Raw genomic sequence first — 12,725 nt, forward strand, 5'->3', positions numbered from 1 at the left:
ACCCCAATCATCAGTTCAACCACTTATTTTATTCACTCAATGGGCTGAATGGCCTTCTTCCATGCTGTGAAATTCTGCCATTCTGCACCTAGATCTCTCCTAGAAAGGACATATTCTGGCCTGGTTTGTTTTGGAAAGGCAAGGACTGATTAGGGATAGTCAACATGGCTTTGTGTGGGAAATCATGTCTCATGAACTTAATTGAGTTTTTTGAAGAAGTAACAAAGAGGATTGATGAGGGCAGAGCGGTAGATGTGATCTATATGGACTTCAGTAAGGCGTTTGACAAGATTCCCTATGGGACACTAGTGAGCAAGGTTAGATCTCATGGAATACAGGGTGAACTCACCATTTGGATACAGAACTGGCTCAAAGGTAGAAGACAGAGGGTGGTGGTGGAGGGGTGTTTATCAGACTAGAAGCGTGTGACCAGTGGAGTGCTACAAGGATCAGTGCTGGGTCCACTACTCTTCATCATTTATACAAATGATTTGGATGCGAGCATAAGAGGTACAGTTAGTAAGTTTGCTGATGACATCAAAATTGAAGGTGGTTACCTCCGATTACAACAGGATCTTGACCAGATAGGCCAATGGGCTGAGAAGTGGCAGATGGAGTTTAATTCAGATAAATGCGAGGTGATGCATTTTGGGAAAGCAAATCTTAGCAGGACTTATACACCTTTTAATGGTAAGGTCCTAGGGAGTGTTGCCGAACAAAAAGCTCCTTGAAAGTGGAGGCGCATGTAGATAGGATAGTGAAGAAGGCGTTTGGTATGCTTTCCTTTATTGGTCAGAGTATTGAGTACAGGAGTTGGGAGGTCATGTTGCGGCTGTACAGGACATTGGTTAGGCCACTGTTGGAATATTGCATGCAATTCTCGTCTCCTTCCTATCAGAAAGATGTTGTGAAACTTGAAAGGGTTCAGAAAAGATTTCCAAGGAAGTTGCCAGGGTTGGAGGATTTGAGCTTAGGGAGAGGCTGAACAGACTGGAGCTGTTTTCCCTGGAGCGTCGTAGGCTGAGGGGTGACCTTAGAGGTTTATAAAATCATTAGGGGCATAGATAGGATAAATAGATGGTCTTTTCTCTGGGGTCGTGGAGTCCAGAAATAGAGGGCATAGGTTTAGGGTGAGAGGGGAACGATATAAAAGAGACCTAAGGGGCAACTTTTTCACGCAGAAGGTGGTACGGGTATGGAATGAGCTGCCAGAGTATGTGGTGGAGGCTAGTACAATTGCAGCATTTAAAAGGCATCTGGATGGGTATAGAAATAGGAAGGGTTTGGAGGGATATGGGCCAGGTGCTGTCTGGTGGGACTAGATTGGGTTGGGATATCTGGTCGGCATGGATGAGTTGGATTGAAGGGTCTGTTTCTGTGTTGCATACCTCTATGACTGCGGTGAAAGTACAGCTTGCGCTTCTCACAGCAGTGTGCTGCACAGCCAAGCGGACATGATTTGCCAACTTTGTGGACTTTATGGTTTCAATGGGCGATGTCCTGTCTCTGACCACCGTCCCCACCCCAAGCAATGTTCCTTGTCATCTGAGTGACTGCACAGCCGCTCTAAGGACCCACACTTGCTGATTGGCGTGCCAACATGGTTTCTGGTTTAGGACCTTTTGAGTTCAATGCAGTGGAACCTGGTCCCCAAGTTATAGAGTCATAAAGATATATAGCATGGAAACAGACCCTCTGGGCTAACTCATCCATGCCGACTATTTATCTTGACTTAATCTAGTTGCATTTGCCAGCACTTGGCCCATACCCCTTTAAACCCTTCCTAGTCATATACCCAGTCAAACACCTTTTAAATGTTGTAATTGTACCAGCCTCCACCACTTTTTCCGGCAGCTCATTCCAAACATGCACTATCTTCTGTTTGAAAATATTGCCTTTTAGGTTTTTCTCGAATCTTCCCTTCTCACCCTAAACCCATGCCCTTTAATTTTTGGGCTCCTGTACTCTGGGCAAATGACCTTGACTATTCACCCTATCTATGCTCCTCATGATTTTAAAAATCTCTAACTTCCCACTATTGGGTAGAGTTAGAGGTAACACAGAGCTGGCTTGAGAGATTGATACCTGGAATAAATGGATTGTCTTATCAGGAAGATTGAACAGGCTGCACTTGTTTTCATTGGAGTTCAGAAGAGTGAGAGGTGATTTGATTGAAGCTGAGACATAGAGACATCTTATGAGTCCACAACTTGGAGGCACTTTTAAAATTGGGATTTAAACCGAAGTGGAGAATTTTTTTTTGTCAAGGACTATGCGACTTTGGAAGTCTCTGCCTCAGAATATGGTGGAGGTGGGTGTCATTGAATATTTTTTAGGTGGAGAGATGGATAGGTTCTTGTTGGACAGAAGTTCAAAGATCATAGGGCATAGGTAGGCATATGAAATAAAGAATACAAACCGAGCAATAATAATCTTATTGAATGGCAGAGTAGGCTTGAATTACCTACTTCCACTGCTAATCGAAATGGAACCTTCCTGAACCATGTGACTACCACCCCGCTATGCCAAATGGACTCTTCTTGATCCATGTGACTCACCGCCCTCCCATGCCAATTTGATATCTAATAGGCTCTTCATTAGCCAATCGAATGGTCCTTGACTGTCTGGCAAACCATTTTTATATCTCAGCTGCAATATTTTTTACAATCAATAACTGGAAGTAAATGATGAAACTCTCATATGATTTAAAAAAAAAATTTGCTACTCCTGGAGCTGCACACAGCAATGTCATGAAGATTAATCTTTAATTCTTGGAGACTTCAAGACAATTCTGGTAGGTTGGTAATCCTGATGCTGAATGGACTTTAAAAGCTGCCCTTATTGTGACAGAGGTCGAGTTATAATGAGTATAGGGTCCATTAGATGGATAGTGTTATAACAAGGGTGCGATGTGCAGTCTAACTCTTCACTTTTGCAGTAATTGACTTTATGCGCTGCTTGAAAAGGGCACATTGTGAGTGAATATGCTGTGTCCCGATATGATTAAATGGATAATATTAGCATTAAGTTGTATTTAGGTGAAGACACCCGGCTTGTGGAGATAAGGAGAGCATTCCTGAGAGCAGAAAGCCCAGTTTCCCACTGTTGTACCTGCAAAACCACTTCAGGGTGGTGGGAGATAAATTCAGCTGATTGTGCCATGATTAATCTGTCTGTCAAATGAAGGGGATTCGTATTAAGTGGAATACACATTTGAAATTGCAGTTAGACTCCCAGTGACTGAGATAAACACACAATAGCCAAACCGGTTATATTTGGGAAATGAGGCCATTTCTGTCAGATGTAAATGCAGTGGTATCTCTCCATTTTGATTTAGGGAGGTCATGCAGTGTAATTAATGGGTCATTGTCATGAAGTACTCGGCAATTTTGCCCAAAGAAATAATGAAACTCCTGCGTGACCAGATTGACTATCATAACGCCTGTGTTTGGCCAACCTTTTCTAATTTCCTTTTCATAAATTCATACAGCACAGAAAAGTGCACTAATCCCAATCTCCTGCATATCCTTGAATGTTATGATATTTGAAGTACTCATCCAAATATTTTTAGAGGTTGTAAGGTTTCCAGCCTCTCTCACTGTCCAAGGCAGTGCATTTTCATGTAAACTATCTATAGTCATAGTACCCCTTTAAAAGATTGTTGAGTGGGTTACACTGATGAAAGCAAGTTGACTTACAGCTCTCTCCCCTGTTTGGTAAATACACTGCTGTTGTAGTTCTGAACAGTGCAGATAAGTGAGGCCATCTGTTGGAAAAGGGGGCTTTGCGAAGTTGGCTGATCTCTGACAAGCTTCAGCTGAGCTGCCAACTTCCACACTCTGAAAGCAAAATTAAGCTCACCCCAGATTCCACTGCCTGGACCTTAATTCAGCTCTGGTTCTGTTCACCGATCACTTTGTGCCCACTGACCTACAATAGCATCGAGTCACTTGTAAAATTTCAACCTTTTGCACCCTCCTGTTTCTCCAAGGCATCGATCATCCTCACTATTGTAACTTCCTTCAGCCTGGCAAACAGCTATGACGTGTGTTTCTTTCAATTCCAAATCATTGCACTCTATTGGCAGTGTGCTTTCACTTGTTTTGGCCTTCAAATATGAAATTTCCTTTGGATATCACTCCTTGTCTTCACATTTCTCTCTCTCTCTCTCTCTCTTTTTTAAGGTTCTTTGACAATCTGTTAGGTCGCCTGTTCTGATGTCTCCTTATGTAGCTCAGAAAGTGTTGAAGAGTGATCCATTGGTAGCATGCTAGTTTAAACAGACATAAACATTTGCCCATTGTTGCCACTCTTCCCCATTGCTATCCAGTGACTTTTTTTGGAAAATGCAAGTCTGGATGCAGAACCTTCATCAAGCACTATGGATAATTTTTCTCTGTCACCATGGAAGTACAATGACCAGTACCTTTCACTCTTTCTTGGGTTGTGGGCATTGCTGGAAAGACCAGCATTATGCTGGTCCCTAATTTCCCTTGAACCTGGCTTACTTGGCCATTTCAGAGGATACTCACTCATCTTGTTTTGGGTCTGGAGTAATGTGCAGGGCAGACCAGGCAAAGAGGCAAGTTTCCTTCCCTAAAGGCAAAGGAACCAGATTAGTTTTTCTCACAATCAATGATCATTTCAGTCATCACCTCCAAGACTAGCTTTCAATCCCACAGCACCTGTTCTGTTACCTTCCCTGCAGTTATCCTGAGGTTTCCCTGGTCAGGGTTTTCACTTGGCTGACGGTGAGAAGGGCACTACCTGTGAGATCCTTCATGTATTCCCGGACACTCTGCACCACCACACACTGCCCTTGAAGCAGCTGCCAAGAAGCAGAAGTAGAGACTGTCACAAACCTCCTTCTGGAATGTGCCTTTGCAAAGGCAGTCTGTCGGGAGATGCAGTGATTTTTGTGAGGTTCGCCTCAAGCAGGTCTCTGTGCGCTACAGTCTGTTTCCTGGGACGCACGCCGAGACACAACATTGGCTGTGTCTGGCAGACCATCATGAAAGACTATCTTTGGTCTGCCCTAAACTTGGCCTTCCAGAATAAGGAGTTGGCCCTGACCAAGTGTTGCAGAATGGCACATTCCAATGTCCAGAACTATATGCTTAGAGACACACTAGAGACTGGGGGAGTGGGGAAGAGCTATTGTCTAAGGTCAAAGTTAAATGGGGGTCTGTTCAGTTATCAGACTCTCCGGGTGCCTGATATATGTGTAAGTATAATATTGTACAAGTAAGAAATGGCTTGGGTTTGTTTGCTGGATAGAGTCAAACTTCAATGTTTGTTCCCTCATCTGCTCCTGTACAGAACTGAGCTGCTTTAGTCACTATGTATATTAAATATTCTTTTGAATAAAGTACATCTTTGAATTACAAAAAACATTGTTAGGGTATGGGCAACACTATTAAAGCTGCATTTCTAGCCTGAGAGAATGCTGTTTGGGAATTTCTTTGAATACTATAGTTCCCCCAGCGATGGTAGGTAATTCCACCTCTTTGTATATTCCCGGCTGCACACAGGTGCAAATGGACTCTTGAGGTGACAGTTACCAAGTCCTTCCAATGATGTTATTGGAAGCTAGGTAATCACGTTGGGAAATCTAATTTTGTTAAAATTCACTGGGGTTTTCTTTTTGTAGGTTCTAGGCTCCGTCTGGAAGACTCTGCGCCCCGGGTCATTGAGCATCCTTCTGACCTGATTGTGTCGAAAGGGGAACCTGCGACGCTGAACTGCAAAGCCGAAGGACGGCCCACCCCCATTATTGAATGGTACAAGGATGGAGAGCGAGTGGAGACGGACAAGGATGACCCTCGCTCCCATCGCATGCTCCTCCCCAGCGGGTCACTCTTCTTCCTGCGCATTGTGCACGGCCGGAGGAGCAAGCCGGACGAAGGCGTCTACGTGTGTCTGGCCAGGAATTACCTTGGGGAAGCGGTCAGTCGAAACGCATCGCTGGAAGTTGCGAGTAAGTGATCAGATTTCTCTTGTACGTCCCCAACTCCCACCCCCCTTTGACAGTGCACTGGCCAATCCCTCCAGTAGGCCCGGGTTCCCATTAGGAAATTGGGCCATGCTGTCTTAAACTTGTGGAGAGTCTACAGACGTTGAGCCAGTTCTACTCAGCAGAGAATATTAAAGGGAAATTTAAGAGTGGTGTCTAAAATTATGACTGGTTTTGGTATTGTAGACAGGCAGAAATTATTTCCACCAGAGTCTGTTACCAAGGATACAGTTTTAAGACAATTGGCTAAAGAGACTGGCAGGGAGAGGAGGCGGAATGCTTTAATGTGTTGATTTGATCTGGAGTTCACAGCCTGAAATAAAGGTGGAAGGAAATTCAGCAGTGACTTTCGGAAATAAATTGCTTTAATAGGAGAAGAAAAAAGATTTGCAAAGCTAAGGGGACAGTTAATTTGAGAGCTATTTCAAAGGGCTCTCCTTCAATAAGATTCTATGAATTCTATTTCTTTGTCTTGTCCCAGAAACTGTTGCTGGTCCCCAGTAGCTTTTTTGCGTAAATGTGGATATTCTTGAAATCCCCAGTTTTGTAAAAGAGGTGCCTTTGCTGATGGAAGCTCTGCTCAATTCCCAGTCTATTATGGTTGGCAGTTATGAGTGATTATAATTGGAGCCATCCCCTTGTCCTCGAAACCCTCTTCACACCGAGTGTTTATCAAATGTCGTCCGGTTGAGTTGCGCCATTGATCGGTCGATCAATACAGCACGGCTGAGGGTTGCAGCTTCCAGCTAGCAGAGGCCAAAGGTCAGCGCTCACACAACATTAACACCCGAATTGCAATGTCAGTGTTCGCGAGATGTTACAGGCTTGCGGGTTTGGATTAACAGGCCCGTGCCATTAGGACAACCTTAAGCTGCAGTTTCCCATTTTGCTGACAGTTCATGTCAAAACCTGTTAACTCTTTTGAGGCTTCCCGGCAGTCTGCTTCAAAATGGCAAGACTAGTCACGTCTATTTTAATATAAAAGCTATTCTGGGCTGTAGTTTCTTCTGTGTGGTGATGGTTTTTAGGATCCTTTTCACAATATCGCATTGATTTTCCCACCTCCCACCCCCCACCTCACCCTCCAATTCCCAAGTGCCATGGGGCACCGCTGTAGCACCCAGAGAGACAATGAGCAATCCTAAATTGAAATGACCCTATGTCTCATCAGGGTCCAAGCCTGACGCAGCTAATTGAGCGGGAGCTATTTTGGAGGAAGTCTTCAAGGACCCTCTTCCTACATGGTTAGATATATGTGGCACAAATGCATCTACCTCGCACATACCATTTCCTGGAGACTGCCACAAAGCAGGGCAGGACCACGGGAAAAGGGGGCAACAGGCCATCCTCGCTCTGCCCAATAAAAGCAGAAAGATCTGTGGATGCTGTAAATCGAAAACAAAAATCGAAGTTGCTAGAAAAGTCCAGCAGGTCTGGCAGCATCTGTGAAGAGAAATCAGAGTTCATGTTTTTGGGTCCAGTGACCATTCCTCAGAACTGCATTTAGTTAGCGACGGCCAAGGAACATCCATTGGCCATCATGATCAGGAAAGGGAAGGGGAATTGAAAGCCTGGTTAATGCTTTGTTGCCCCCCCTATTTCAACTGTTAACAAGCCTGAGTGCTGGAATGGCGGTAGAAAATAAATCCACCATTCAGATTCCGATTTTTAAAAAAAAGACATGAGGGGCGGTGAGTGGTTGGTGTGGAAAATGAAATTCCAAAGGAAATTGTGGATGTGGCTGCAACATTTAAAAGACGTTTGGGTGGGTACATGAATAGGAAATGCTTCGGGGGATTTGAGCCAAGCGCAGGCAGGTGGGGCTAGTTTATTTTGGGATTATGGTTGGTGTGAACTAGTTGGATTGAAGGATCTGTTTTCGTGCTGCATTCTCTATGAAGTTGATGTGTGCTCTTTGATTCCTACAAGCACAGCAGGAGCCCCGTCAAGTTTTGTCAAGGCAGATCCAAGCCACATCATTCTCTTGCCCCTTTCTCCTGGAATGTCGATTTGAGATGGCAGTGTGTGCTGAGGTGTTGTAATATTTATGCAAACATTCTAGTGCAAGATTGCTGTATGGTATTATCCCTCCCTCTGTATCCTGCACTGTTCTGGTCTCTATAATAGGCCACATTCATCAGATTAATGTCAACAACATAACCAATGACTTTATCTGCACTGACCTGACTGCGAGGTCACGAGCACATGGGCACCTGTACGTCAACTGCAAGGGTGTCTGCAAGGGAGAGCTGAAGATGGGGAACTTTGAGACTGACACTTGCTGAAGGCTGTGATCTCTGGTGGACTTTGGCTTCTGCTTGTCACTTTCAGAAGCTCTAACTGAGAGGAAGATACCAACTCTGAGCTCAGTCAGCCACCGCTTAATGTACCGTTGCCCACCATTGGGCTAACCCCATTGCCTTGCAAGACAGAAAGCAACCACAGTTCTTACAGAAAGACTAGAGGGTCACTGGAGAGGTACCAAAGGTGTTTATCAGGATGACAGCATCTGAACAGATTTCCCCATAGATAATAGAAGCTTGAGAGGTGAGCTGATAGAGCTCTTTAAAGTTATGAAGGAGCTTGCCAAGGTTGACAGATTGAACTTCCCCATCCATTGCTTTCCCCTGGCACATTAGCTGTGCTCCTGCTTCCTGTCCTGATTCAATGAGAGAGGATCTTGGTAGCTTATGAGCCCAAGTACATGTTTCCCTGAATTTTTCCCTGTTTTTCAGATGTCCTGTTCCTTGTGGTGGCATGGTGGCTAGCACTGCTGCCTCAGTGCCAGAGACTCTGGTTCAATTTCCGCCTCGAGCGACTGACTGTGTGGAGTTTGCACATTCTCCCTGTGTCTGCATGGGTTTCCTCCGGGTGCTCTGGTTTCCTCCCACAGTCCAAAAATGTGCAGGTTGTGAGTTGGCCATGCTAAATTGCCCGTAGTGTTAGGTGAAGGGATAAATGTAGGGGAATGGGTCTGGGTGGGTTGCGCTTCTGAGGGTCAGTGTGGACTTGTTGGGCCGAAGGGCCTATTTCCACACTAAGTAATCTAATCTCAAAGTAAGGGTCACTTGCTGCCATGGCCATGGTATTTTGCCTACATCAGAAAGGCTCACTGCCAGATGACTGCCCAGTAGCCCCTGACTGCCTTTCTAAGGGTTTGCAGGTTGGCACTCAATGAGCATAATCTAGCCCACCCTGGTGACAAAAGCACTGGGAATCCTACTCTGAAGGTCATGGCTTGTCTTCCTGCCCTTGGCTTTTCCTGAAATTTTCCCTGTTTTTCAGATGTCCTGTTCCTCGTGGTGGCATTGCTGAGCCTGTGACCTGTGAACCCTCAGTATGGGCAGGTTGGCCACTTTTTCGGCCACTGTATTTGAAATGGCACCCCAGGGTCCTGCTGTCCCCAGGTTCAGCTCCTGCTTTACCCTGCAGGTCTTCAACCTCAGGCTGAATTTTCAGCCTATTTGTTTCTAGTTTGGAGGAGTAGACCGAAATTAAAAGCCGTAAAAAGGACAAATAAATTCAATAGGTAATTCTGAGATAAATGGTCTTTGCTGAAAATGTGGAGCTCACTACTATATTGAGGAGTTGAGCTGAAGAACATTGATGCACTTAAGGGGAAGCTGGGGAAGTTCATGAGCGAGGAAGGAATCGAAGGTTATGCTGAAAGACTGAGATGGGTGGGAGGAGTTTTGTGGCAAATATAAATTTTAGCACAGACCATTCGAGTTGAATGGCCTATTTCTATGCTGAACACTTGATGTACTTGTTTGTATACCTAGAATAATTGCTAATGTGGAGAATTGATTGTGGCAGTAGAAAAGTTGGTTGCAGAGTGGAGTTTGAATCTGCTGATTATACATGTTCAGACTGTTCTATAAATACAGGATCCTCCCCCGTGTCTGCACCTTGTTTCTAGAACATTCTAAAGAGTCAGCATTTGCTATTTTTATTATTTTAAAAATTCTGCTTGGAAGAGTTTTGACTGAACATAGCACTTTGCGACATCAATATCAAACATGTTAGTCTTGTGAAATTCCTCAATCCACCATTTAACCAGCCATTAATATGAAGGAAGGACTTCTGAAGTGTCATTGCTGTTTCAGTATAGGAATCCTGGCATGTGATTTGCACACAGCAAGATCCCACAAACATTGATAAGTCATTAACTGATTTGTCAGCTTATATATCTGCTCTAATCATGGGAGTTGGACTTGAACTGAGGTTTTTCTGAGTAAGGTAAGACTACTTTCATTGAGTACCTGTCACCTGGATGGTACTGTGACACCCCTTAACTCAGATTATATATAAATAAAAAAAACTGAGATTGTCTGATTCTTCCTGTTGAGATATTGGCTGTGAGAACACACAAGTTTCAGTTAAAGCTGCTCGGGTGATCCGCTCCCTTGTAGATTGTGAACTAACAGTTCCTTAGGGTTGGCATGGTGGCTCTGTGGCTAGTGGTACTGCCTTGCAGCGCCATGCACCCGTGTTCGATCCCAGCCTTGGGGGACTGTGCAAATTCCAGACAGACATTATCCCCATGTCTGCATGGGTTTCCTCCCACAGTCCAAAGAATTACAGGTTAGGTGGATTGGCCATGTTGAATTGTCCATAGTGCCCAGAAATGTGCAGGCCAGGTGGGTTAGCCATGGGAAATGTAGGGTAGGAGAGATGGGATGCTGTTTGGAGGATCAGTGTGGACTTGATGGGTGGAATGGCCTGCTCCCACACTGTAGGGATTTTATGATTCTCTATAACACTTGCTTTTCCACCAAGTTAAAAGTGACACTTCTGAAATTGTCTCTACCGACTCTTGCTGATGTACGTGTATGTTTGACTGGAATGTTTGTGTGCACAAGGGAGAGAGATATTCATAACGAAGAGAAGCCAGTGCTGTCATGCTTAGGGCCTGCAACCAAGTTAGGAATGAACCATGTTTCCTTTTCTTGAACAGTGTTACAATTGCCGTATTACTCACTTGGAAAAAAGCCCAATGGAAATGGCTTCGGGGTCACAGTGAGCAGCCAGAGGTCAGAGATCAGAAGTTGTTTAAACCAAGAGGTTTGCTATTTCCCTGACCCATCACATCTGACAGCTAAAGTGTCCCTTCTGAGGTGACACATGTCATGACTCATTCTGAATGGAGAGGGCCAGTGATGGATAGGAACTGACGGGCATGTTACAGAAATACTCTGCGCAGGTAGATAGTGAGCATGCATCAGAGCACAGCTCCAGAGAGGAGTCATTCAAGCAAACAAAGTGCAATGGAGGATAATGTGAAAGGGAAATAAACAGGATTGCTCTCAGAATTGGTTTAACCATTGTCAAAAGGACAAATACAAAAAGATTTACTGTGATAAAATGGCTGGCTTGGTGGTCTGTGCATTCCCCGGTCTAAAATCCAATGCCACACATCAAGAATTCAGGTCTATTATGAATCAATGGATCCTATTCAAAGTGATAGTTGGTGTTAGCTTAGTTCCTGGGTTATGGAGTGTGGAAAATGTGGCCAGGGTTCCTGCATTGGAATAATATCGAGTAAGTGCTGAGTGAAATTGGGTTGTGGGGGACGTTGGTAATAAACAGGGTGAGGCTCACTTGTGATTCTCTTTATCTGCTTCCTCACATTTGTATCATTGGTCACTGCCGACAATGTGGCATCACACAGGACAAATGTAATTTGGGACAGCTTACCACAGGGCTTTCCATCTTTATAGGCAAGGGAGGTTGCACTGGTCTACCCCATTTGCTCCCTGTGGATCTCTCTATATTTTTGAAGGGGTGTTAGGCATATAGTTTATAAATGAAAATTGAAGTGATGCAGGTTGAGTTAGGCAAGCGGACTTCTCAATGTGACTTTCCACATGACATAACCTTGCACTGGGAGCATTAAATTGTAAAAAAAATCCCTAATGCTTATTTCTCTTTATTTTTCCCAATGTGAGAGGATTGATTGGAATTTATTTTAACTGCTTAAAAATGTAGGGTTTGAAAGCTCTGTAAATCTGGGCCTAATTTTCCACCTGATAAACATCTGTTGTGGAAGCCTTATTAAACCTCTCCTTGCATGGTTGGTGCCTTGCATTCCCAAGGTTACTCAGCCGCTCTCCTTATCTATCCTGCTCCAAGTCCTGATTGCACTTCACGATTTGAATGAAGCAGTTAAGCCATTGTATCAGTTAATGGTTTTATGGAGGCTCAGCTTTGGCAAATACAAGAAAATTTGGCCTTTATCACCTCTTTAACATAAATTATTGTACACCTGTGACCTATGTTGGTGGTCAAATAGCATGGCAGGACTGAGCAGTGACACAGCACTCTGCTATTTCTTCACATTCTTGACATGTTTAAAAATATAAGAAATATTTTATTTTCTGGCAAATGTCACTCCATGGAGGTCTTTAAAGTTATAAAGGTGTATACAGACAAAGAATATAACCTTACTTGTGTGTGTGGGTGAGGGGGTGGTTGGTTGGGTATGACAAAACTCGAGTTAGTAAACATTGGTTTTTAATAATTCTAGTAAGGATTTGGGATTCTTTTAGAATGTAGGCATTATTGCCAAGGGCAACACCTGTTGACCATCCTTGATCGACCTTGGACCTGAAAGGCCTGCTGCGCCATTTCTAAAGGCAGTTAAGAGTCAAGCACACAGCTGTGGACTTGGACACATGCAGGCCAGAACAGGTAAGGCAGAATTCTGAAAGGA

General features: G+C 44.2%; 1 protein-coding gene across 5 annotated transcripts in view; it reads left to right on the forward strand.

Moving 5' to 3' along the window:
- robo3 (roundabout, axon guidance receptor, homolog 3 (Drosophila)) overlaps nucleotides 1–12,725 on the forward strand; it is a 564,581-nt gene that overhangs the window by 289,776 nt on the left and 262,080 nt on the right. For 4 of the 5 annotated variants that reach the window (XM_043676841.2, XM_087976454.1, XM_087976452.1 and 1 more), the window contains exon 2: nucleotides 5,651–5,977. In XM_043676841.2, the coding sequence (XP_043532776.2) occupies nucleotides 5,651–5,977 (327 nt within the window). Of the gene's footprint in view, nucleotides 1–2,687; nucleotides 2,795–5,650; nucleotides 5,978–12,725 lie in introns of those variants that run through there. The other variant, XM_087976455.1, reaches the window with a different exon arrangement.

The sequence above is a fragment of the Chiloscyllium plagiosum genome, unplaced genomic scaffold (assembly GCF_037043375.1).
Source record: "Chiloscyllium plagiosum isolate Xiang-an unplaced genomic scaffold, Cpla_swu_hap1 HiC_scaffold_29, whole genome shotgun sequence".
Lineage (NCBI taxonomy): Eukaryota > Metazoa > Chordata > Chondrichthyes > Orectolobiformes > Hemiscylliidae > Chiloscyllium > Chiloscyllium plagiosum.